At 41.7% G+C, this 25,821-nt stretch overlaps 1 protein-coding gene across 5 annotated transcripts in view; it reads right to left on the bottom strand.

Annotated features, from left to right (window-relative positions):
* The window catches only part of herc2 (HECT and RLD domain containing E3 ubiquitin protein ligase 2), a 188,683-nt gene that overhangs the window by 112,639 nt on the left and 50,223 nt on the right, over positions 1–25,821 (bottom strand). For all 5 annotated transcript variants that reach the window (XM_033023263.1, XM_033023264.1, XM_033023265.1 and 2 more), the window contains exons 15-27: positions 25,445–25,638; positions 24,275–24,475; positions 22,615–22,843; positions 18,839–18,963; positions 16,974–17,152; positions 15,382–15,566; positions 14,811–14,966; positions 13,035–13,220; positions 11,199–11,369; positions 7,905–8,008; positions 6,863–7,013; positions 3,540–3,748; positions 1,384–1,516 (exon numbers count right to left, since the gene is read on the bottom strand). In XM_033023263.1, coding sequence (XP_032879154.1) covers positions 1,384–1,516; positions 3,540–3,748; positions 6,863–7,013; positions 7,905–8,008; positions 11,199–11,369; positions 13,035–13,220; positions 14,811–14,966; positions 15,382–15,566; positions 16,974–17,152; positions 18,839–18,963; positions 22,615–22,843; positions 24,275–24,475; positions 25,445–25,638 — 2,223 coding nt within the window. The remainder of the gene's footprint in view (positions 1–1,383; positions 1,517–3,539; positions 3,749–6,862; positions 7,014–7,904; positions 8,009–11,198; positions 11,370–13,034; positions 13,221–14,810; positions 14,967–15,381; positions 15,567–16,973; positions 17,153–18,838; positions 18,964–22,614; positions 22,844–24,274; positions 24,476–25,444; positions 25,639–25,821) is intronic.

Below are 25,821 nucleotides of genomic sequence, written 5' to 3' on the forward strand. Positions count from 1 at the left end.
GGGCAGCGGTAGAGTTGCTTCTTTACAACACCAAAGACCCAGGTTCGATCCCGACTGTGGGTCCTGACTGCATGGAGTTTAAGTATAGTTTAGAGTTAGTTTAGTTCGTTGTCACGTGTACCGAGGTGGAGTGAAAAGCTTTTTTGTTGCATGCTGCATAGAGTCAGCGGAAAGACTATACATGATAAATAAGCTATCCACAGTGTACAAATACTGGACAAAGGGTTTAACGTTTAGTACAAAATAAAGTCCAGTAAAGTCCTATTAAAGATAACTCAAGGGTCTCCAATGAGGTAGGTGGTAGGTCAGGACCATTCTCTAGTTAGTGACTACGTGGGTTTTCTCCAGGTCATCTAGTTTCTTCCCACATCCCAAAGACGTGTAGGTATGTAGGTTAATTGGCCTCTGTAAATTATCCCGAGTGAATGAGACCGGGTGATCACTGGTTATCTGGTTATTATGTCACCTATTAATGCCTTTCCCAATTTATTTTAAAATAATTCAATCCCATCCATGATCAGTCTTTAATTTTGAATTATTTCAAATTCAGTATATTACACAATGTCAATCAATTTCTGCAGACCCACAAGTAGATGACGCTATGGAGAGGAGAGGAGAGGACAGATACTCGTTTCGAGTGACTGCCAATGATGATTGATGATGATGAACTCAGCCCATCCCACCTTTATCTGACTTTGCGAGAACAGGGACCAAGAAAATTCACTTTCAGTGTTGCGTCCATTCTGATTTTTTGCTTTACCGTTATTTGCTCTTTTTTCTTTCATTGAAAAACATGCAGGTAATCAGGATTTAGCCCACAAAATGATTATGCATCTGACAACTTTCCTAAATCGATAGTGTAAGTATCAGAGTTTGTTCACCCTAAATTAAGTTGGTGTAGAAGAGGCAAAGGAAAAGACCAATAGCTTTGGAGAAATACAAGTATTTGCCTTCATATTGGAAGCAATACATTTTCTTGGACATTCGATGCATCTTGTTCAGAATTTCTAGACAGCACAAAAAGTCACAATTCCAGTGTGCAATGTTTCCTCATCAGCAATTTGTCATTACCATTTCATCAGCAAGTAATAATCATAACACAACAATAAAAAAATTCATTCTCCTTACAGAAAATTTAAATTAAATGAAGTTCGAGGACAATGAAACCTTGCCTTTACCATTTCGGCTAAAATTAAAATCTAATTTAGCACACCTGTGTTTTTTTTCCCAGACAATGTCAAGTAAATATGTAGTATGTATATGTAGCATGTGCTTGAAACAGAACAGAAATGATACCTAGATCTAATTAGACCACTAGCTCTGATCAAAATGACTAAAAATGCTCATCAGTAAAAACAATCTAGAAATAGCAAAGCGACCAACCTAAATCCTGGTGTTTCAGAAGACAACACATCAGTAATCGCCCAACGTCTTCTACAGGATGTTCTGGAGGGAAGGTGATTGGCGTCGTCAGGTGGCACTGCTTACAAGAGCGCTCTATTTGGCACAAGAAATCCTGCCAATGGAATAGAAAACAACACTCAAACCAAGACTTTGAAAATATGTGTAAATTGACTTCAAATTGCTTTGAAAGGAAATATTATGCAGCATCTATTTTTACAAAATTCATTCTTAGAATTTGATCTTAGAATTATTTATTAAAAGAATAATGAGTAAAGTCACATTTGTAAAATATTAATTCTATTTCATCAACTCTCAACCAATTGCCCACCCCAAAATTACTACATGGCTGTTTGGAACATACCTTGTTCCTGCTTGTGAAGGTCAAAGGTAAAAAGATGCAATGGCAACCTCAACACGATGCATTAATTTATACACATTTTTGTACACAAAAATAATTCTCCCAAAACACCGTTTATAGGAATAAAAATGAGAAGGCAAAAATGAAAAGACTTGGATACACTAAACAAACACTTTAAAAAAGGAGTAGGAATTTAATGACAAACTTTAGAGTGGGAACTTGGAACAGAAGCGTGTGGGAATGCCAACACCAGGATATAAAATTATACCAATTCATGGCATCGGGTGGAAACAGGGTGCAATGCTAACAAATTCTGGAAGGAGAGCTTGAGGAAGAAAACTGAACATTGTTAACAGAAAATTATGAAGGTTTTTTGTCAAAATATTTTTTTTAAAACACTTGTCGCTTTGGAAGTAAGCAGCAAAACAGATCCTAATTATTTATATTTTTCCATGGGAAGGAGTCCTCACCCCCCAGTGATGACCCCTTCTCCCGTCTCCAACGGACCCCCTCCTCTTGGACTCCCCCTCATGGCCATCTACCTGCTTTAGACCTTTTTATTTTAAACTGCTGGCGGGACATCAACCGCCTCAACATCTCCACTCCCTTTTCTCACGCTAACCTCTCCCTCCTCCCCTCTGAACGTTCAACCCTCCACTCACTCTGCAACAACCCAGACTGGGTGATCAAACCTGCCGACAAGGGAGGTGCCGTGATAGTCTGGCGCGCTGATCTCTACAAGTCTGAGGCCACGCGCCAACTCTCAGACACCTCCTCCTACTTATCCTTGGACCATGACCACACAGACGAGCACCAGGCCACTATCTCTAACACTATCACTGGCTTCATCACTTCCGGCTCCCTGATCTCCCAAGCCTCCAACCTCATCGTTCCACAGCCCCGCACGGCCCGATTTTACCTTCTCCCCAAAATCCACAAACCTGACTGACCCATTGTTTCTGCCCGTTCGTGCCTCACCGAACTTATTTCCACATACCTCTACTCCATCCTATCCCCCCCTGGTTAAATGCCTCCCTACCTATGTTCAAGATTCCTTACACGCTCTTCGTCTCCTCCATGACTTCCGTTTTCCAGGCCCCCATTCCCTCATCTTCACCATGGATGTCCAGTCATTCCACACCTCCATCTCCCACCAGAAGGGACTTAAAGCCCTCCGTTTCTTCCTCGACTGCAGAACCAACCAATCCCCGTATATACTGATACTCCCCTTCGCCTAGCGGAGCTGATCCCTGCCTTTAACAACTTTTTGTTTGGGTGAGTCCTCCCATTTCCTCCAAATCCAAGGTGTAGCTATGGGCACGTGCATGGGCCCTAGCTATGCCTGCCTCTTTGTAGGGCACGTCGAACAATCCTTGTCCGAGGCGTACCATGGCCCTATCCCCAAACTCTACCCCCGCTACATCGACGACTGCATTGGTGCTACCTCCTGCACCCATACAGAACTCACTAACTTCATCCATTTCACCACTAACTTCCATCCAGTACTCAAATACACCTGGACCATTTCCAACATCTCCCTACCGTTTCTAGACCTCACGATCGCCATCGCAGGTGACAAGCTGCTGACCGACAACTACTATAAACCCACTGACTCCCATGGCTATCTGGACTACACTTCTTCCCACCCGGCTTCCTGTAAGGACTCCATCCCCTACTCCCAATTCCTCCGTCTACGCCGCACCTGAATCATTTAAAATGAGAACCAGATAAAATAAACTTATTTCTTCAACTTTCAAACACAATTTGAAGCACATACCTTTACATTGTGATCTTGAATATTATTGTCCGCAATTGCTTGTAAGAACGGTTGAGTGTGGTCACCGACTGTTAAATTCCGTACATAGAGCTTGGCTTTGTCTGGTGTGGTGGTGGCACTGCAATGGTCCTCATCTTTTTCCTCATTGTAACTGTAATGAACCTGGCTTATCTGCAAGCCTCCAGAGAAAAGGGACGACTGAAGCCACTCTGTTAAATATGAAGATTGCATTAGCTCTACAAAGATCTCACTAGCTTCTAACACTTTACTTTTAAAACCGACGGGATGGTGAAACAAGTCTAACATAATGATTTCTTCCCGTCTTTTGATAACTGGAACCTAAATCCTAAACATCAACATAATCCAAAGTTTTGTTTTCTCTGTTACAATCAACACCATTAAATCACTGTGACTAGACTCACTTAAGCAGAACAAAGGATGAACAACTCACTGAACAATCTATCATAGCTATCCAGCTAACGAACAATGCTAACAATGAGCGATTCCACATTTTCCTTGAACTTTATCCCCTTTTATCCCTCGGTCTCACACCTTACCCTTCCATATCTCTGTGTCGCCCTCTCCCCTGATTCTTAGTCTGAAGAACGGTCTCGACCCGAAACGTTATCCAGTCCTTCTATCCAGAGATGCTACTTGGCCCGCTGAGTTACTCTTGCATTTTGTGTCTATCTTCGGTGTAAACCAGCATCTGCAGTTCCTTCCTACACATTCGGACTAATCTATCATAGAATCCACAATTCCCTATCCCTTCACATTAAAACAAAAATATGACAATTTATTATTAGCAAATTAAAATTAGAGGAGGAAATAAAGGTAGTGGGGACACAACTCCTTAAAATCAATTTTAAAGTTACTTTCACAAACAAAACTCCCGAATCTCAAAATACAGAACCATTTGACAAGGCAGAGTAAATAAAATTAACTGAAAAGGAAACAATGGCCCAGATTTGCCTTTATGAGCAGAGGCATGGCTTTCTTTACAAATATGTTGTTCAGACTATTTATGAGGATGTTGCCAGCTCTAGAGGGTCTGAGCTAAAGGCAGAGGTTGAGTAGGCTGGGACTCTATTCCTTGGAGCGCAGGAGGATGAGGGGTGTTCTTCTAGAGGTGTATAAGATCATAAGAGGAATAGATCAAGTAGATGCACAATGCCTCTTGCCCAAAGTAGGTGAATTGAGAACCAGAGGACATAGGTTTAATATGAAGTGGAAAAGATTCAATAGGAATCGGAGGGGTATCCTTTTCACACAAAAGGTGGTGGATGTATGGAACAAGCTGCCAGAGGAGGTAGTTGAGGCAAGAACTATTGCAAACATCTAAGAAACAGTTAGAAAGATAGTGTAGGAAGAAACTGCAGATGCTGGTTTAAACCGAAAATAGACACAAAAAGCTGGAATAACTCAGCAGGACAAGCAGCATCTTTGGAAAGAAGGAATGGGTGACGTTTCGGGTCAAGACCCTTCTTCAGACTGGTTAGGGATAAGGGAAATGGGAGATATAGATGATGACGTGGAGAGATAAAGAACAATGAAAAAATATATGCAAAAAGTAACAATGATAAAGGAAACAGGCCATTGTTAACTGTAGGGTGAAAAAGAGAATCTAGTGTGACTTGGGTGGGGGGAGGATAGAGAGGGAATGTCTCTGTAAAACCCTGAATTGAGAGAAATTAATATTCATACCACTGGGCTGTAAGCTGCCCATGCAAAATATGAAATACTGTTCCTCCAATTTGCATTCACTCTGACAATGGAGAACTAGGACAGAAAGGTCTGCGTAGGAATGGAGACCGGGAGAATGGAGAATGGCAACCGGGAGATCAGGTAGGTACATGGATAGTAGACAAAAGTGCTGGAGAAACTCAGCGGGTGTAGCAGCATCTATGGAGCAAAGGAAATAGGCAACGTTTCGGAAACGTTGCCTATTTCCTTCGCTCCATAGATGCTGTTGCACCTGCTGAGTTTCTCCAGCATTTTTGTCTACCTTCGATTTTCCAGCATCTGCAGGTACATGGATAGCACAGGTTTGAAGGGATACGGACCAAATACAGGCAGGTGGGACTAGTGTAGCTGGGACATGTTGGCCGGTGTGGGCAAGTTGGGAAGAAGGGCCTGTTTCCACACCATCACTCCACACCATATTTTTGGACAATGCCAAGGATTTATGAGCTGGCCAGTGGAAATCTCAGTGCAACAATTGTTCTAGGCCAGTGTTGTCCTGTTCAGTGGAGACTGAACACGACAAGCAATCTTGAGACTCTTCACTGGCAGCATAACAGTTAGTACAGCTAGTACGAATGGGAAACCCAGGTTCAATGTTAATCATGGCTGGTATCTGTACGGAGCTTGCACTCCACATGGCCATATCACTTTCCACTGGGTGCTCCTAAATTCAATGGGGACTTAAATGATTCAGAATAAGCTGCAAGGCTGCAGAAGAAATAAGGGGAGGTAATGGCACAGATAGGGTTGCACTGCTGGGAGCTGGATGGAACCCAATGAACCAAATGGCCTCCTGTGTCGATTGAAATAGAAAATGCACAAAATGCTAGAGTAACTCAGCGGGTCAGGCAGCATCTCTGGAGAAAAGGAATAGGTGATCTTTCAGGTCGAGACCCTTTTTCAGATTGAAGTTACTTAAACTGAACAAGGACTAATAAATAAACAAGAAATGCAAGTTACCTTGAGATTGTTTACTGCGAGCAAAATAAAAATGGGAAATAAAATGGCATCCAGAGGGAGAGATCCAAGTATTTTTTTTAAATATAAATCTCCAATAATAGTTTTCTTTTGGAGGCCTATGGGAACCGTGCTTGCAATGTTTTTTCAGGGCCAAAGGCATTGTTCTACACCAATCATTACTTAACACACCGTTGAAATCTCACTTACTGCTAAATATGCTACAACCACCATTTGCAGCCGTTTCTATGGTGTACAACCGATCAAGTACCCCATGATATTTCTATTACAGATTGAGCTAATTGACAAGGAGAGATACAACAAACATTTAACCAATGACCCAGATACCACTAATAGGAACATCTAATTATAATAATTAGATATTTATATTTAACAGATATAAAATTCAGTATTTAACAGCACGTAGCTATCCGTGTTGTGATAAGATTACTACCCTTGTGATTGCCTCACTATTATTGTTATTACTACAGGCAAATCTGGGCCACTAAAAGCATAGCTGTCTTAAATACATTTTAAAATTTCATACAAAAACATAGACAACCCTTTAGGTTTTTAACACCAAAGCTTTTTTTTTTTAAATGAAGTAGTGTCGGCATACTAACTTGCACATTCAATTTCCAGCGATGACAAAGGAGTACTCATTCCCAAATATGAAGCATGTAATCCTAGGAGAAGACCAAGATTCCTCTCGGTGTCTATTAGGGGTGAAGATAAACTACTAAGATCCGGTGTGGTGACTACTTCCTGATCTGGCTATAATGGAGATAAGAAAAGAGATTAAAAACACTGGCATTTAAAATTTCCTAATATAAACTTAGATGGGATTATAAAAGTTATCTTTTATGTTACAAATAGTCTTGTGCAATACAATGTCCATTTAAAAAAATTAAATCATTCATTAAATGAAAATGAAGAGCAAAATAGACACACGTTTAAGTCTGGTCTTATTACATAGATACATAGATACATAGAAAATAGGTGCAGGAGTAGGCCATTCGGCCCTTCGAGCCTGCACCGCCATTCAATATGATCATGGCTGATCATCCAACTCAGTATCCCGTACCTGCCTTCTCTCCATACCCCCTGATCCCTTTAGCCACAAGGGCCACATCTAACTCCCTCTTAAATATAGCCAATGAACTGGCCTCAACTACCCTCTGTGGCAGAGAGTTCCAGAGATTCACCACTCTCTGTGTGAAAAAGTTTCTTCTCATCTCGGTCCTAAAGGATTTCCCCCTTATCCTTAAGCTGTGACCCCTTGTCCTGGACTTCCCCAACATCGGGAACAATCTTCCTGCATCTAGCCTGTCCAACCCCATAAGAATTTTGTACGTTTCTATAAGATCCCCTCTCAATCTCCTAAATTCTAGCGAGTATAAGCCAAGTCTATCCAGTCTTTCTTCATATGAAAGTCCTGACATCCCAGGAATCAGTCTGGTGAACCTTCTCTGCACTCCCTCTATGGCTATAATGTCCTTCCTCAGATTTGGAGACCAAAACTGTACGCAATACTCCAGGTGTGGTCTCACCAAGACCCTGTACAACTGCAGTAGAACCTCCCTGCTCCTATACTCAAATCCTTTTGCTATGAAAGAGCATTATTAGAGATGGATCTTAGTACAGCTGTACGAAATGCTTCTGTACCTCCACATACTGGCCAACACAAAATGCTTGCATTGATTCTCGAGTATCTTCAAATTGGAGGGCAGCTTCCAATGCAACTACCGGGTCTTCTCCAGCAAACTGAGCTGAAAGCAAAAATATGCTGCTTTTACTATGCTTACATCAATTCTCTTAATCAGAAAGATTTGTATGAAACCAATGCTTTTGCTTTTGTCTGGATGTTTTTCTGCAATGGAGACTATTTTTATTGTCATCAGGTCTCTTTTCTTTGTAATCACTTTCCCACTGAGGAACCAACGCGTTACGTTTGTCTCAAACAATAACATGTATATTCTGAGGCATTCTTCTGCTTCCCAAGTGTCAGATTCCAAAAATAACCACAATATCTCTGGCACTCATTCTCGCTATAAATGTAAACAGGCCTGGCATGATTGAAGGCAAGAAACAATGTTGTGTCCAGTGACCCCTTCAGTGTCCTCCTCCCTGACAGACTGATGAAGGGTCTCGACCTGAAACGTCACCTATTCCTTCTCTCCAGTGACATTGCCTGACCCGCTGAGTTAAGCCAGTATTTTATGTATCTCCCATGTTCCTTCTTACACAAAGTAGTAACATTGCCCTAAGACTAGGGTTCTCAACCTGGGGTAAATTTACCCCACGGGGTAAATTTTGCCTACCCAGGGGATAAATTTGGTGATTCTGGATTTGTACATATTTTTTCTCATTGACTGACTGTGTTTGGTTCTGGTATTTGTTCATCATTAGCTGTTCACAAATAAGTGAAATAACATTGTTATGTGCTATTAAAGTTGCCAGGGGTAAATGGGACGAAAAAGGTTGGGAAGCCCTGCCCTACAAACAAGGAACATTGGCAAAGAGTTGTGGAGGTGGAGTCATTCAATATATTCAGAGCAGACATCAACGGGAGTCAAGGGGATTGAGGAGAAATTAGGAAAGTGGTGTCGAGGACAAGATTGCATTTTATTGACTGGCAGAGTAAGCTCAAGGGCCAATTGGCCCTCTCCTGATCCCTTTTCTTTTGTTGGTGTTCCTATGTTGCAGGCATATCTCGTTACATGGGTTCAAAATTCCCATACTTACATGCCCAAAAGTAAGCAAAATAATCTGGTTGACATGTAAATTAAACTCCACCTGTCCTAGGGCAAGAATGAAAAGAAAAAAAGTCAATAGCAGTGCAATGGCAAAAGTGGCCAATATTTTGAGCAGTTCAAATTCTCATTACAGATATTTATAGAAAAAAAAGGTCACGGGCAGATTCAAAAGGATAAGAAATTTAAATGCAAAAAGGAAAATTAGTTAGAAACTATTCTGTTACTGCTTGCTGTGAATTAAGAGAAATATTCCTATTTTCTCATGAACATAACAATTGGCTTTTATGTATCAAAATTGCATTCTGTTTGAGTAAGATCTCGTGTCTCAAAAAAAAGTACTATTCCAAATCTAGTTAGAGTGGCACTGAACAAAGCACCATCAGTTTTGTTGATCATCAACACCTTTCTTTAGAAATTAAACTTGGTGAAACTCCCATGGAACCAAGCTGATGTTAACAATTCTAATTCTCCATGCTAATTAGCTCCCCAACTAATTTCCTGTCAGACAATTTTCTAATCAATTGATAACACCAGAGGACGGTAAATTTCACTGTCTATAACCCTGATTTTCAGTTTTCACAGGAAATTCCCACAGCACAACTAGACAATGTAGTTGCCCATCACAATGCATAAATATTATTTCACCCGTGAAGTTGGAATAATGGCTCACAGGTGAAGGCTAGAAAGGAATCTCAGTCAATTCCCCTATGAATATGTATCCAAGTCACAAAACAATCATAAATCTATTCTCAATGGGAGCCATAAGCACATGCTGTATGAATATCCAAAGAACACTTTGTTAGGACAGAGTAACAATGACGTGGGAATGCAAACTGGACACAAAAACAAAAGAACATAGATTCCGCACATCTTCATCTGGATGAAGGAAACAAAGATCGAAGGCAAAAATAAAGTAACTGATTGTTAAACAGAACTGAGAAAAATACCTAAATGGGAAAATGCTGTCCGAGTACATATGTAAGTGTTAATATATATATATTTTTTTAATGATCTGTGCATGGATATTTACTAACTTTTCATGAATGTAAGTCTTGAAATCCATATGAGCAACTAGCACCCATATAGCAGCCAACATGATCGTTCATGTGAGGAATGAGAGCTACTTTTTTGGATTAAATCAGTCACCAATTTATGGAGAATATAATAACAATTCTTAATATATATTTTTTTAATTTTGTATTTGTGAAGATGTTTCAGGCTTAAATCTCATGAAGCCTATCAGGACATGTTAAGGAGCATATTAACGTATGGCATCTCTGTGTGGTATCTCAGCTGCACGGAGGCGGAGAGGAGAGCTCTTCAGCGCATCGTCCACAGAGCGCAGAAGATTATTGGGACACAGCTACCAGGCTCGGAGAGCATCTACCACACACGGTGCCTCAGGAAAGCCTTCAGCATCCATAAAGACTCCTCACACCCTTGTAATGGACTGTTCGAACTACTTCCCTCCAGCAGACGTTACAAGGCCTTCTACGCCCGAATCTCCAGACTCAGGAACAGCTTCATTCCCAGAGCTATAGTGGCTCTGAACCGGCCCTGCTGAGTGCCCCCCACCCCCAGACTGTCTCCCTCGGATGGTCACGTCGCACAGACACATCTGCACTTTAGTCTGTTTGAACTGTTTTGACTATTTTACTGTTCTTTTTACAATCCATGTTCTCGGGGTATCTAAATCTAAATCTAAATTTTATTTGTTATTTAAGTTATGACATCGGATGGAAGCTGCATACCAAATCTCGTTGCGCTTATGTGCAATGACAATAAAATATATTATTATTAACCCTTAGCAGGGAGATGGTGAAAGTGATGAAATCTGACCACTTTAAATCTCACCTTATCACATTCTTAGTTTAGTTTAGGTTATTGTCACGTGTACTGAGGTAAAGTGAAAAGCTTTTGTTGCGTGTTATCCAGTCAGCGGAAAGACAATACATGATTACAAACGAGTCATTTACAGGGTATAGATACATAAGGGAATAACGCTTAGTGCAAGGTAAAGCCAGCAAAGTCTGATCAAGGATAGTCCGAGGGTCACCAATGAGGTAGATAGTAGTAGTTCAGGACTGCTCTATGGTTGTGGTAGGATGATTCAGTTGCTTGATAACAGCTGGGAAGAAACTGTCCGTGAATCTGGAGGTGTCAATTAGTGCATTCTTTTAAAAATATTATGAATTAATCTCACCAAGTATGCTGCTCCCACTCAACGATTGTGCCTGGAAATCTTTGATGTCATAAACCTTTGCATCAATTACTGTCCAAAAACCACCATCTTTATTATGATTCTCAAGGTCAGCCTTCCTAATAAGAGTAACCTCATCATTATTGCGCGAATTCTGATTTGTGAGGAATGAACCTGAAAAAACAAATTCAAGAAATAAATATGCAAATCTCCCAAATTGCCCTTAAAATCTGAAAACATTCCTAATCAAGAATTTTAAAATTAAGTTTGTCAGAGTCATATAGCATGCAAACTAATCCTTTGGCCCAAATGGCCCATGCCAACTGAAATGTCCAAAACTGGTCCTATTTACCCATGTTTGGCCCATTTGCCCGTAAACCTTCCTATCCATGCACCACTCTAAATATATATATATTTTAAGTTGTTATTGTACCTTCCTCAACTACTTACTCTTTCATAAATCCATCACCCTCTGTGTTAAAAAGTTGTTCCTAAGGTCCCGATTAAATCTTTCCCTATTCGCCTTAAACCTGTGCCCTGTCGTTCTTAATTCCCTTACCCTGGGGGAAAACACAAATCTGTGCATTCAACTTATCCTCTTGATCTTATTCACCTCTACAAGGTCACCCCTCAGCCTCCTGCGCTCCAAGGAATGACGGCCCTGCCTGACCAACCTCTCCCTATAGTTCAGGTCCATGAGTCCTTGCAAAGTCTTCGTAAAGACTTCACAGCTCCCTTTCCAGCTTAATGGCATCTTTCTTATGTTAAGGTGACCAAAACTAAATATAATACTCCAAGTGCAGCTTCGCCAATATCTTGTTTAACTGTAAAATCACATCCAAACTTCGATACTCACTTCCCTGAATGATATAGACATAGACATAGAAAATAGGTGCCGGAGTAGGCCATTCGGCCCTTCGAGCCTGCACCGCCATTCAATATGATCAAGGCTGATCATTCAACTCAGTATCCTGCACCTGCCTGATCTCTCTAGCACAAGGGCCACATCTAACTCCCTCTTAAATATAGCCAATGAACTGGCCTCAACTACTTTCTGTGGCAGAGAATTCCACAGATTCACCACTCTCTGTGTGAAAAAAAAGTTCTCATCTCGGTCCCAAAAGACTTCCCCCTTATCCTTAAACTGGGACCCCTTGTTCTGGACTTCCCCAACACCGGGAACAATCTTCTTGCATCTAGCTTGTCCAACCCCTTAAGAATTTTGTATGTTTCTATAAGATTCCCCCCTCAATCTTCTAAATTCTAGCGAGTACAAGCCGAGTCTATCCAGTCTTTCTTCATATGAAAGTCATGCCATCCCAGGAATCAGTCTGGTGAACCTTCTCTGTACACCCTCTATGGCAAGAATGTCTTTCCTCAGATTAGGAGACCAAAACTGTACGCAATACTCCAGGTGTGGTCTCACCAAGGCCCTGTACAACTGCAGTAGAACCTCCCTGCTCCAATACTCAAATCCTTTTGCTATGAATGCTAACATACCATTCGCTTTCTTCACTGACAAAGGCCAATGTGCTGAAAGCATTCTTCCCCATCCAATCTACCCGTGTAGCCATTTTCAGGGAACTGTGTACTTGTGCTCCTAGATCCCTCTGATCTACAACACTCTCTAGAACCCTACCACTCACTGTGAAGGTCTTGTCCTGGTTCAACTTCCCAAAACGCCACATCTCCCTCTTATTTGCGTTAAGTTCCATTAGTCATTCCTCGACTCACTTGTCCAACTGACCAAGATCCCTTGTAATTCTTGTTACCCATCTTTGTTATCAACGACACAATCTGGTTTGTGAATTATTTTGTATAAATTTAGTGCCAACATACCCATTATTCCAGGCCAAGCTAAGTCATCACTATCATCCTTCTCTCTGCCAGGTGCCAGTTGGTTAAATCTGTCCAAATGTTCCAGCAAAGCAGCCAACAGAGGAATGGACCCAGCATCCTGCATCAGTCCAGCATTCTTTGTAAGTAGCAGTACGACGCAAACCACTAACTCAGGAAGTAGCACTCCTGCATTAAATGGAAACAAAACAGCCAGAGTAGAAGTGTCCCTTAAACTTAATCATTACCTCACTCACCGTTGAACTATAGATTTAGGCATGAATAGCTGTTGAAGCTTTTCAGATCATTTCACCCAGCTTAAGCAAAATGATTTTTTAAAGAACGGTAGGTAGAAGGAAACGTTTCAGATTTTGCACCATTATTATTATTAACTATACTTATGGGCGCCTTTCAAAGACTCTCAAGGATGCCTTACAAAATTTAATAAGCAGATTACAAAACATATAAAAGCAGAATAAAACAAAAAAAATAGTAGGGACATCAACAACACACAATTCAAGTCTTTGTCTTTGGTCAAAGCCGTGTCTTTGGTCTCAACATGTATAGATCCTTTGAAAAGTGTTTCTATCAACAAGGAAGAATATTGAAACGGCATTGTTTGAGATTTAATCATAAAAAAAAAATATTGTTGGATGTGGAACTGAAGTCTGGAAGATAAACATGCTTTTAAAAAGTTTTAAACGGTGAGAAAAAACAGGAACCAGACCTAGTGATCAAATTACAGAGATAAATGACGATGTTTGCTCAATGTGCAAGATATAACACAAGTTTGACTACGATGGGTTGGAGTGCATTCCTATAAGTATTTTTGATTAACATACTTAATCTAGCTCTTAATAACTTTACATCCTAATTTCAATCATTCTATTAAGTTACTGAAGAAAAATACATTGATATTTTGAATTTATTTTAGAAAAGGTGTTCTTGCAGGGTTATATGTATATAAATCTGCATTTCTGTTTCCATATTTCTAAAGAGGCATAAAATACAATAAGCAGATTGGGCCAAATTAAATACTCCAGCAAAATGATATCCTCTCACTGCTTCAGACCTAAACAGAGTGGATAACGCAGCAAGCCCCCTCTGGTCCCATACATAATGCAATGGAATATCCACATTTAGAAATATAGTTGGAAGTACAAACTTGATTTAAGAAGACGTAGACTATTGTCGATTTAAAAAATATATATAAATCGCTAGAAATTAGTCCAAAAGTATAGAAGAGAAAATTGAGGCAACAAGTGCTAACATTCACCAATTTACCTTTGAGATGTTTTAGGTGAACTGAACAACACAGCTGCAGTTGTGCTGGTTCACTTTAAAGCTTGGTTAAGACTAAATTCAATGGATATTTAAATGCCATACCATGTAATGAAGGCCAGAATTGTGAACCAGATTGGTTTTATAAATAGTCCAACCACCTCACCATTAATTTTATCAATTAGTGTTGGTTAGTTCCTGGTTTTGTTTTTAGAAACATGACATGGAGCAAAATCTAATTCTCCAGGTTATGTAGATGCTTTTAAATCTAAAACAAAAATAAATTCTGGAAATATTCTCGGTCAGGGAGCACGTATACAGAAAATTGACATGACAATGTATCCAGCTGTACTCTTCATTGAAATGGGTAGCTTTGTACTATAATACATTATTATAGCAATTGCACATTTCAAGAGATCGCAGAGAACAAACGTACTAAAGTGCCTGGAACACGGAATCCACTTTATTTTCCGAAAACATTCATTAAAAACTGGTTACCTGTCAAATCTCCTTCAAGAATACGTGACACTTCTGCAAAATGTCTGTAACTGGTTGAAGCAATGCTGGTGGCCACCGGCAAAATATCCCCAATGTGCGTACACAGAAGTGCAATATATTTTTTAAGCAGCGATCCCACTCCTAAAAGCTCTGGACCTGCAAAAACAAAAGAACAGTGCAAACTGCATGTAAAAACATGAATATTAAACATTGAGAAGCACAGTATTTTTTTTTTTACAAATTAGAAGTATAGGTGTAAGAAAATAAGAGTATGGGTCTCTCAGCTTAAAAAGTATTGATCAAACTAAAATCTATCACAAAAAAACTAATTGATGTTCTTCAGCCATCCAACAACACACACCACCTTCTGGTTCAAACCAACCTAGCTAAGGTAATTGCAGCTTTACTGTAGGTTCCATGTCATTTTATTGTGAATTTTAAATTGAATTAACATTTTGAAAACATGAATTTTATTGCATTAAAACAGAAATTCCAGAACGTTGTTTTTTTTTTCAAATATGCATTAAATTAGTAAATTCACATGCTGTATTAAGGTCAAAAATTGACTTACTGTAACCACTGGTTTCATAATTGAAATTTACATCTTGGTAGAGTTTGCTGATTAGAAGACGTTGAAATCGTAGCAACAGATCCAACGAAGCCGATCTCTCTCGATTGAAGTATTCAAGGTCCAAATAAGAAGAAATATGACGAGTGACATCTTTCAGTTTTGCTATGCTTTGCGATGCAATATTTCTTTATAAGAAAAAAAATCAATTTATTTTCAGAAAGTATTATTTTATCTCTACTTTTTAAATTGCCATTTCTGTCCACATGCTTGCTCCAAGATGACAACTCTTAGGAATGCTAGACATTTCAGTCACTTTGCCTAAATGATCACTGCTCATGCACAGGAAATTGGATTCTGAAAAGGTTTCACAGTTGAGCTTAATCTTGCACAAATCTATCATCTATTCAAGACTTAGAACCAATGATACTTAGCAATGATCAGGTTTTCAAAATATAGTCAATGGTCTGCCTGAGATCAGTTAACTCAGTGAAAGAACATGATCTTTTCGTTTATTTTGACAGTCATAGAATTTGGGCATTTGATGCTCATTCTGAATTTCTCCCTCCTCCCACCGTCCCATAAACTCTGTCTCTTGCCAAGCCATTTCCCAAGGCAGATAAGGCTCATTTCATCCAGTCACCTTTAGGTCAGACAACAAAATTCCTTCCTTTAAGGAGTCTAGTGAACAACATGGGCTTTTATATTAATCCATTTTGTCTCAAAGACACCTTTACAAGCCTTTTGTTCCCAATTTAACGGTTTCAAATCTCAACAACTGTTCTGGGATTGGAACTCATGTTTATGTATTAACGGTCCAGAATTTTAATCACTATGCTGCTGAACTCTTTCGTATTAAGAGCAACCACTGGGACAATTATTGAATATTGATGCCTGTTAACCCATAATTCAGCACATAACAAGTCCCCAAGTTACAACAGTTTCCTTCCTGAGAAAATGTTCATAACCCAAACTATTTGTAAATTGGGAATGAACAAAGGTGTGTGGGAGAGGATGACAGAAACAGCCTTGACAGGAGAGCAAGCAGGCCTGGTCAAAGCGGCTGCCAAATGGCCTCACTGGTTCAGTGAGTTTAGTTTAGAGATACAGCGTGGAAACAGGCCTTTCGACCCGCTGAGTCCACGCCAACCAGCGATCACCCCATACACTAGCTCTATGCTACACACTAGAAGCCAATTAACCTACAACCTGCATGCCTTTGAAGAGTGGGAGGAAACCGGAGCACCTGAAGAAAACTCACAAGTTCACAGGGAGAATGTACAAACTCCACACAGACTGCACCTGTAGTCAGGATCCAACCTGGGTCTCTGGTGCTGCAAGGCAGCAACTCCACCGCTGTGCCACCGTCACGAGTGAACAAGTGAGTCTGCTCAGAACTCCCAGCTCTGCTCAGTTTGCCCCAGACCCCAATTGTTGCAGTTCAAAAAAGGGAGGGAGTGGGGAGAGAAGACAGGTAGAAATGCCCTATTCCCACCCGGCAGAAGAGGCCCGCAGCCTTGCAGCAACCGACAAATCTATCCCGATATAAGACAACTGAAACAAAAAGTCAATGCTTCAGTTTGTTTGACCAGTACCTCAATAATTGCTGTACAAGTTGAACAAGGGGTAGGCTTTGTTTCCCCGAAGATTCATATATGCCAGTGTTGATGAGATCCTTATCAAGTGGTGTTCTACTTCGATGGAGTGTTGAAGCATGGGCTTCTTGTTCATCTATTTCCTTCTCTTTTTGAGCTTCTTTCTTTGCTTCTATGTCCTTGAAGACCAAATAATTTCTCAATACAGGTATTACCACAAACACCAGCAAGATCAAAGCATATCATTTTATATCATTGTTAACATGCAAAGCATAAAACGGTGCATTACAAGACATTAAGAATACCATAGATGATCAAAAATGTGATAAAGTTTAATGTGCAATGCGAGAAAGAGGTAGCTAAATGGTTTAGCAAGGACATTTCAGTTGACAGCTGAAGAATGCAGTACAGTTAGCAGGGAGATGTGCCTGATAAAGCCAATATATGTCTGATGAGACTTTAAACCAAGACCTGATCTATAACAATCATATCTCCTGTCTATCTGATGCAAAACAGATTAAATAGCTAACTACCCAAGTTGATGATGTGGAACAATTGTGTGTCCAAATTAGCTGCTGTGCTTATTTATGTAATACTATCTACACTTTTAAACATAATTCATTGCCTTAAGTTCTGCATAAATTCTTAAGATATAAAAGTTGCTAACTAAAAGCAAGTTATAAGTATGTATAAGTATCCTTTATTGTCATTCAGACTTTCGGTCTGAACAAAATGTTGTGCCTTTCAGTCATAACATAGAATAAAATAACAAAAACACACAATAAACACAGATTTAACATCCACCACAGTGAGTCCACCAGGCACCTCCTCAATGTGATGGAAGGCAAAAGTCTTAAAGTTCTTGTCTCTTCCCTCCTTGTTCTCCCTCTGCGCTGAGGCAATCCAGGCTTCCGATGTTGTGACCCCGCCGGGTGATGGTGAGTAAGTCAGTCCCGCGGCTGAATCCGAGCTCCGCGAACGGGCCGGTTCAAACTCCGCGGCCCGGGGCGGTCGAAGCTGCCGCCCTCCAGTCCCAGCGGACGAAGCTGTTGTTGCAGGAGCTCCGGAAAAACAGGTCACCAACCTGTGACCTGCGAGCTCCCGACGATGTCGTCTACTGGGCCCGCGGCCGAGCCTCCGAGGCTCCGAAGTCGGGTCGCCGCCGCCGGAATGCCGCCACAGCCCCGAAGTCGGCCAGCCTCGCGTTGGTAAGTCCTGGCTGGCTCTGCCTCCGGAGCCTCGAGGTCGGTCCCAGTTGGAGGCCGCCAGCTCCGCCATTAGGCCTCAGTGCAGACGGAGAGAAGGGGGATACGACAAGAAAAGGTCGCATCCCCCTGAAGGAAGAGACCAAAAACATGTTTCACACACACACACACACACACACGCACAACCTAATAAACTAAATTAACTAAAACAGGACAAAAGACAACAACAAAAAAAGAAACAATAGACAGACTGCAGGTGAGCCACAGCTGCTAGGGCAGCGCCGCCACTTCCGGAAGTTGTTTCCCTTTACTGAAATTAATATAGTTCTGTGAAAAATAAAATGTTTTGCCAATTCTGATGGCACAAAAAACAGATTTTAAACAAAGAAAAAGAAGTTTCAAGGAAAAAGGTAGAAAAGTGGATTCCGAAAAAGTTTTTTTATTTTTTATTTTAAAAACCTTCCTCGAAGATTTGGTGAAATTGAACTATTAACAGAACTGAAGTGTTCTAAAATCTTTTTAGGTCACAAATGTTATGAAACAGACGTTACAATGTTTAAATTCTCCAACTTGACAGACCTAAAGTTAACAGGTTCGGGACAATATTTCATTATATTTCAAAAATACAGCCCGAATACTAAAATACTCAATCTTTTTTACCTGTATTTCAGCTGTAATTGCCGCATTGAGTGCAGACTCCAAGCCACCATCGGCCATTAGACTGCCCACCAGAAGGTCAATCATAAATCGACGACCCGGACTTACATTCATTTCATGACCTGAAACTTAATTTCCAATAACATAAAAATTAGAGCTGAATGTGGACAAAAACATCAAATGATTATATAGTACAGCAAGCCACAGTGGTACTAAGTTATACACTGGCCTTTCACCCATATAATAGCATTCAAAACCAAATCTTACCATGGTTCAGTCGGAAGAATTATTTGTATTCTAATTTCATATGACACAGAAGACCATTCAGCCCATCAAGTCATTGCTGACTAGAATATGCCTGTCCTTTCCCTTATTTCCCAATAATCTATTCTCTCTCATATGCTCTTTAACCTCCCCAATTCTCCTGTCACCCATCTGCACTCAGAGGCAACTTACAGTAACTATTTAATGTACCATTACATCTTTGGGCCATGGGTGGGATCCAGAGCTCCCAAGGAAAAGTTATAACAAGCTCTTTAGTCTAAGGAGCCTGTGTCCACCATCGATCGTTCACTTACACATATCCAAGAGTCAAGAGTGCTTTATTGTCATACGTCCCTGATGGGACAATGAATGTGTGCACAACAGAATATGTAAACATAGTACATAACGGGGGAAGAGAAAAAAATATATAGTGCAAATAACAAATAATAATATAGTCTTTTGCAGTTCAGAGCTCAGAGCTTATTTGTTGTTGTGTTTAATAGCCTGATGGCTGTAGGGAAGAAGCTGTACCTGAACCTGGACGTTACAGTTTTCAGGCTCCTGTACCTTCTTCCTGATGGCAATGGTGAGATGAGTGTGTGGCCAGGATGGTGTGGGTCCTTGATGATTTTGGCTGCCTTTGAGGCAGCGACTACGATAGATCCCTTCGACAGTGGGGAGGTCAGAGCCGGTGAGGGACTGGGCTGTGTTCACAACTTCTTGTACTCTTTTTCGCTCCTGGATGTTCAAGTTGCCAAACCAGGCCACGATGCAACCAGTCAGAATGCTCTCTACCTGTAGAAATTTAGGAGAATCCTCTTTGACATGCCGAATCTCCGTAATCTTCTCCGGAAGTAAAGTCGCAGATGTGCCTTCTTTACAATTGCATCGGTGTGCTGGGTCCAGGAAAGATCTTCGGAAATGTGCACGCGCAGGAATTCGAAGTTATTGACCCTCTCCACCTGCTGTAATCCCATTTTATTCTCCCCTCATTCACATCTATTCTTCCCCCCCCCCCCCCCCCCCCAAAATGCTGCCACTCACCCACACAAGCCGTTTACAGTTATCCAACCAACCCTTCTATTTGGGGTATAGGGGGAGAGCAGAGCTTTCAGGGGTAAACAAGCAATTTCCACACGGCCTCACTCAAGGTCTGGCCCAAACCCAGATCACTAATAATAATAATAATAATAATATATTTTATTGTCATTGCACATTAGTGCAACAAGATTTGGTATGCAGCTTACAAACGATGTCAAAAAAATAAAATAATAATAAACTGTGCGACGTGACCATCTGAGGGAGACAGTCCAGGGGGGGGGATGGGGGGCACTCAGCAGGACCGGTTCAGAGCCGCTATAGCTCTGGGAATTAAGCTGTTTCTGAGTCTGGAGGTTCGGGCGTAGAAGGCCTTGTAACGTCTGCCGGAGGGAAGTAGTTCGAACAGTCCGTTACAAGGGTGTGAGGAGTCTTTATGGATACTGACGGCCTTCCTGAGGCACCGTGTGTGGTAGATGTCCTCCAAGGCTGGTAGCTGTGTCCCAATAATCCTCTGCGCTCTGCTGGACACTCTCTCCACACTGGAGATTGGGGCGTATTCTCCATTATGTGCCCTCCTGAAGTCAATAATCAGCTCCTTAGTCTTGGAGGTGTTTAGTGACAAGTTGTTACGTGCGCACCAGTCCGCCAGGTTCTGCACCTCCGCTCTGTATTTTGTTTCATCACCGCCGGTGATCAGCCCAATCACTGTTGTGTCGTCTGCAAACTTCACGATGGTGTTAGTGTCGAATGCAGGAACACAGTCGTGAGTGAAGAGGGAGTAGAGCATGGGGCTTAGTACACAGCCCTGTGGTGTGCCGGTGCTCAGGGTGATAGTGGAGGACAGGTGCGGGCCCAGTCTCACTGCCTGCGGTCGCTCCGTCAGAAAGTTCAGGATCCAATCGCATATCGGCGAGCTGAGGCCTAGCTGGTGGAGTTTGGTGGTGAGCTTGGTGGGGATGACCGTATTGAATGCAAAGCTATAGTCTATGAAGAGCATCCTCACGTACGTGCCCTGTCTATCCAGGTGAGTCAGGACAGTGTGAAGAGCCAGAGAGATGGCATCCTCTGTCGATCTATTTGCCCTGTATGCAAATTGATGAGAGTCCAGTGAGGCAGGGATGCTGGATTTGATGTGGGAGAGGACCAGCCTTTCGAAGCACTTCATTGGGATTGGAGTTAGGGCAACCGGGCAGTAGTAGTTCAGGTTGGTGACTTTAGACTTTTTCGGCACCGGCACTATGGTAGCTGTTTTCAGGCACTTGGGACCGTTGCCAGAGATAGAGACAGATTAAAGATTCTCGTGAATACCTCCACCAGCTGTACAGCACAGTTCTTTAGTACCCTTCCCTGGACTCCATCCGGGCCTGCAGCCTTGCGTGGATTGATCCTACGCAGGGCGCACTGTACCTCCTGAGTGCTCAGTGATAAGGCCTGTCCCTCCGCCATGGCCGGGGTTATTCCGCTCCTGGTGGTGTTGCCAGTTTCGAAGCGGGCAAAGAAGGTGTTTAGTTCGTTGGTATCAAAGAAGTGTGATATCACCGTGGGGGCAGGCGGGGCTGCTCTTGTAGTCAGTGATGTCCCTGACACCCTGCCACATGCTTCTGGTGTCCGCGGTATTGAAGTGGTCTTCCACCCTTTGCTTGTGGATGTCTTTGGCCTTTTTTATACCTTTGTTCAGGTTCGACCTGGCAGCACTGTAGGCAAAAGTGTCCCTGGATTTAAAGGCATTGTTGCGTGCCCTTAGCAGATTCTGAACCTCCTTGTTCATCCAGGGTTTCCGGTTTGGGAACATCTTTATTTGCTTGTCCACTGTGACAGTCTCCACACAGCAGTTGATGTAGGAGAGCACAGTGGATGTGTACTCCTCCAAGTCTACCTCTGTACCGCTGGTAGCCTGTTGTGCAAACAGGTCCCAGTCGGTGCGATCAAAGCAGTCCTGGAGTTGTAGGGTGGCGTCCTTGGGCCATATTTTGACCGTCCTTATTGCAGGTTTGGTCTTGCGGATGAGGGGTATGCAGGCAGTAGAAACAGTGAGAGGTGATCGGATTGTCCCAGGGATGGGCAGGGGAGAGCTCTGTATGCGTCCTTGATGTTGGTGTACACTTTATCCAGCGTGTTTGAGCCCCTGGTAGGGCACTGCTGGTGGAATTTGCGGAGTGCAGCTCGTAGGTCGACCTGATTAAAGTCCCCTGCAACAATGAAGGCACCGTCGGGGTGAACACTAGAGCTGTGTAACAACAGAACTGCCGTATCATCATGCCCATCTTCCCTCTAATTTGACCCACTCTGCCAACCTCACTCAAATTAGGCACGTAATTGCTCTTCCAAAATCAATGCCAAGGTATATATTATTTATATCTATCAGGAAAGAGCTTTACTGCACTGTGTTAACTGTCCATGGTTACCTGCTAATGAATGGGTCAGCATCTGTTTTCAGCAACAATAACTACAATTTAAAAAATTCAAAGCCCTACCTGCATTGGGCAACAATGCTGAAAGTGCTCTGGCCCTTTCTTCAGCTGTCGGGAGCAGAACAGACCAACCACTCTGCAGCACAGCCTGTGCGGATGATTGCACAGTATTCAGAACCCCAGCATTGCTGGCAAGCGTCACCACAGTCTGCTTCAAACTGTTCAATAAAACACTGCCAATGCCCAAACCAAGACATTCTGGGTCAACTTGATGGCTAATAGCAGCATGAAGCTACAATAAAAAGGAAATTAAGAATTACTTTTGTCTCCTGCAACATATTTCCTTTCAGATTCATAACACAAGCCAGGCTTAAAAAGAATTAAATTTAAAAAACAATTTTAATCATTCCATGTCCCGATTAAAATGTTAATATAATAACTAGTTAGGATGACTTAATTGCAAACAGTCATACTTAAATACAACTAACATATGTTCTTTTAAAATTATGAATACATATTCCTGTACTCCCTGTACATTCACAGCTCTACAGCCAAATTCGGCTTTAATTCCATCTAGAGGTTTGCAGATGACAAGGCTGTTGCGGACCGGATCACAAATAATGGCCAGATCGAGTCAGGAAGGAGATGGAGAACTCAGTGAAATGGTGTCAGGACAAAAACCTTTCCCCCAATGTCAGCAAGATGAGGGAGCTAATAGAGGAAGCATGGAAGAGTCAATGCCCCAATCAGCACCAATGGTACAGAAGTGGAAATGATTAAGAGCATCTAGTTCCTTAACATTTTACCTACACTTTTTTAAAACTATTTGTACTGTTTCATCAGGGACTGGATTGTTTTTATTACGTGTGAAATGTTTAAGTTTATGTGTGATGCTCCGATATTCCCTGGGAAACGTCTTCTCATTTTGCATTGTACAATTGTTGCTTTGCAAGATGACAATAAAGGTTGATTGATTGATTGATTGATTAATGATCTGTCGCCTCAGCCAAGTAGGCATATCAACACGTCTTACTTCCCAACGAGACGGAGAAGATTTGGCATGACTCCACTGATTCTAACAGGTCTCCAAAAGCATATTGCAAGCAGGGCTTGGCAACTGTTCAAAACTGCAAAAAATTGCGCAGTGATGCAGATGTAGACCATTCCATCACAAAGACCAGACTTCCCATCATTGACTCCATATAAACTTCTCATTGCCATGGAAAAGCAGCGAACATAATCAAAGACTCATCCCCACCCAAGTGTAACTTTCTTCTCACTGCTCCCATCCGGCAGAAGATACAGAAGCTTGAAAGCAGACACCAGCAGACTCAGGAACAACTTGTTCCCATCTGTCATCATGCTTCCAAATAGCTCTTTGATAAACTAGGGGACTGCCCGATTCACCTTTACCCCATTGAGGATATTGGACTTTGTCTATGGAACTGATGCAATACAATGCTGAGAGCTATATTCTGCACTCTGCAACATCTTCTTTGTTTTATTGCACTTCAGTTTGTCTTCATTGTATTTATGTATAGTGTTACCCAATTTGTTTGGATAGCTTGCAAAACAAAGCTTTTCACTGCACCTCGGCACATGTGACAATAATAAACGTAAACCTTGTTTGAAGCAGTTACTTTTCTCATCAATAAACATTTCCAATGTGGGAAATTGAAATACATAACTCTCGATTTACGTGCTCTACTTAGTTATTCGTTACCTGAAGTCTCAGAAGATTGAGAGTTGCAACGGCCATGCATTCCTTCTCCTGTGGTGGGGGCCAGTCTGAACTACCATCCATGCCCTCGCTTACTTGTCGCAACAGCAAGTCCAATTGCTCAAATGTCATCTGGCAAACATCCACCACAAAGGGCACACGAAGGCCAATTGACCATTCTGAACATGAAGACCAAGCAAAACTCTACAGGAGCAATAAGTTTACAGATAAGTCAAATATACATGGCTGTCTGTACTAATATGTCAGCCAGAAATAATTTCCACATCTCAAAATGTTAAACTACTTTCTATTTTCTCACTCGTAACCTTGAATATATTGTTATTGTTCATAGCAAAAGGATTTGAGTATAGGAGCCGGGAGGTTCTACTGCAGTTGTACAGGGTCTTGGTGAGACCACACCTGGAGTATTGCGCACAGTTTTGGTCTCCTAATCTGAGGAAAGACATTCTTGCCATAGAGGGAGTACAGAGAAGGTTCACCAGACTGATTCCTGGGATGTCAGGACTTTCATATGAAGAAAGACTGGATAGACTCGGCTTGTACTCGCTAGAATTTAGAAGATTGAGGAGGGATCTTATAGAAACTTACAAAATTCTTAAGGGGTTGGACAGGCTAGATGCAGGAAGATTGTTCCTGATGTTGGGGAAGTCCAGAACAAGGGGTCACAGTTTAAGGATAAGGGGGAAATCTTTTAGGACCGAGATGAGAAAAACATTTTTCACACAGAGAGTGGTGAATCTGTGGAATTCTCTGCCACAGAAGATAGTTGAGGCCAGTTCATTGGCTATATTTAAGAGGGAGTTAGATGTGACCCTTGTGGCTAAAGGGATCAAGGGGTATGGAGAGAAAGCAGGTACAGGATACCGAGCAGCCATGATCATATTGAATGGCGGTGCAGGCTCGAAGGGCCGAATGGCCTACTCCTGCACCTATTTTCTATGTTTCTATGTTAGAAGTTACTACCTTTGTTAAGGAGACACATGACTATTTCTCCACAGTGCAAATGAATGCAAATGAACTTAGCTCTCTCCCACAGCTTTCATTGAAATCCTACTAACAATTGTTGGTAGAGAAAAAGTAACATTTTCTTACTAAAAGAAACCATGTCAGGATACAGAACCGGCAGGGACCAAAATTCAAATGAAAATTTACCTGAGCTGCCCCGCAAGAAATGCCAACGATATGTTTTATATCTAACCCAGGTAGAGCAGCTGGTTCTGGTTTTGTTATCCTCAGGGTATCAAAATGTTGACACTGATCATTGCTGCCCCAGCTATGGACTTCACCATCCTCTGTCAGTATCATGCAATGTGTGGAACCAACAGCCACATCGATTACTTTTTTACCTGCAATCAAACAAAAAATGCACAGACGATTTATACCTGATCAGGAGATGCGTATATGTACACAAGAAAATACAGATGCTGAAATCTGGAGAAGAACTTGTTGAAAGAACTCGTTCAAGAAGGTACTGCAGATGCTGGAAATCGAAGGTGGGCAAAAATGCTGGAGAAAACAAAAATGCTGGA

Source organism: Amblyraja radiata, chromosome 6 (assembly GCF_010909765.2).
Source record: "Amblyraja radiata isolate CabotCenter1 chromosome 6, sAmbRad1.1.pri, whole genome shotgun sequence".
In the NCBI taxonomy this organism is placed as follows: domain Eukaryota; kingdom Metazoa; phylum Chordata; class Chondrichthyes; order Rajiformes; family Rajidae; genus Amblyraja; species Amblyraja radiata.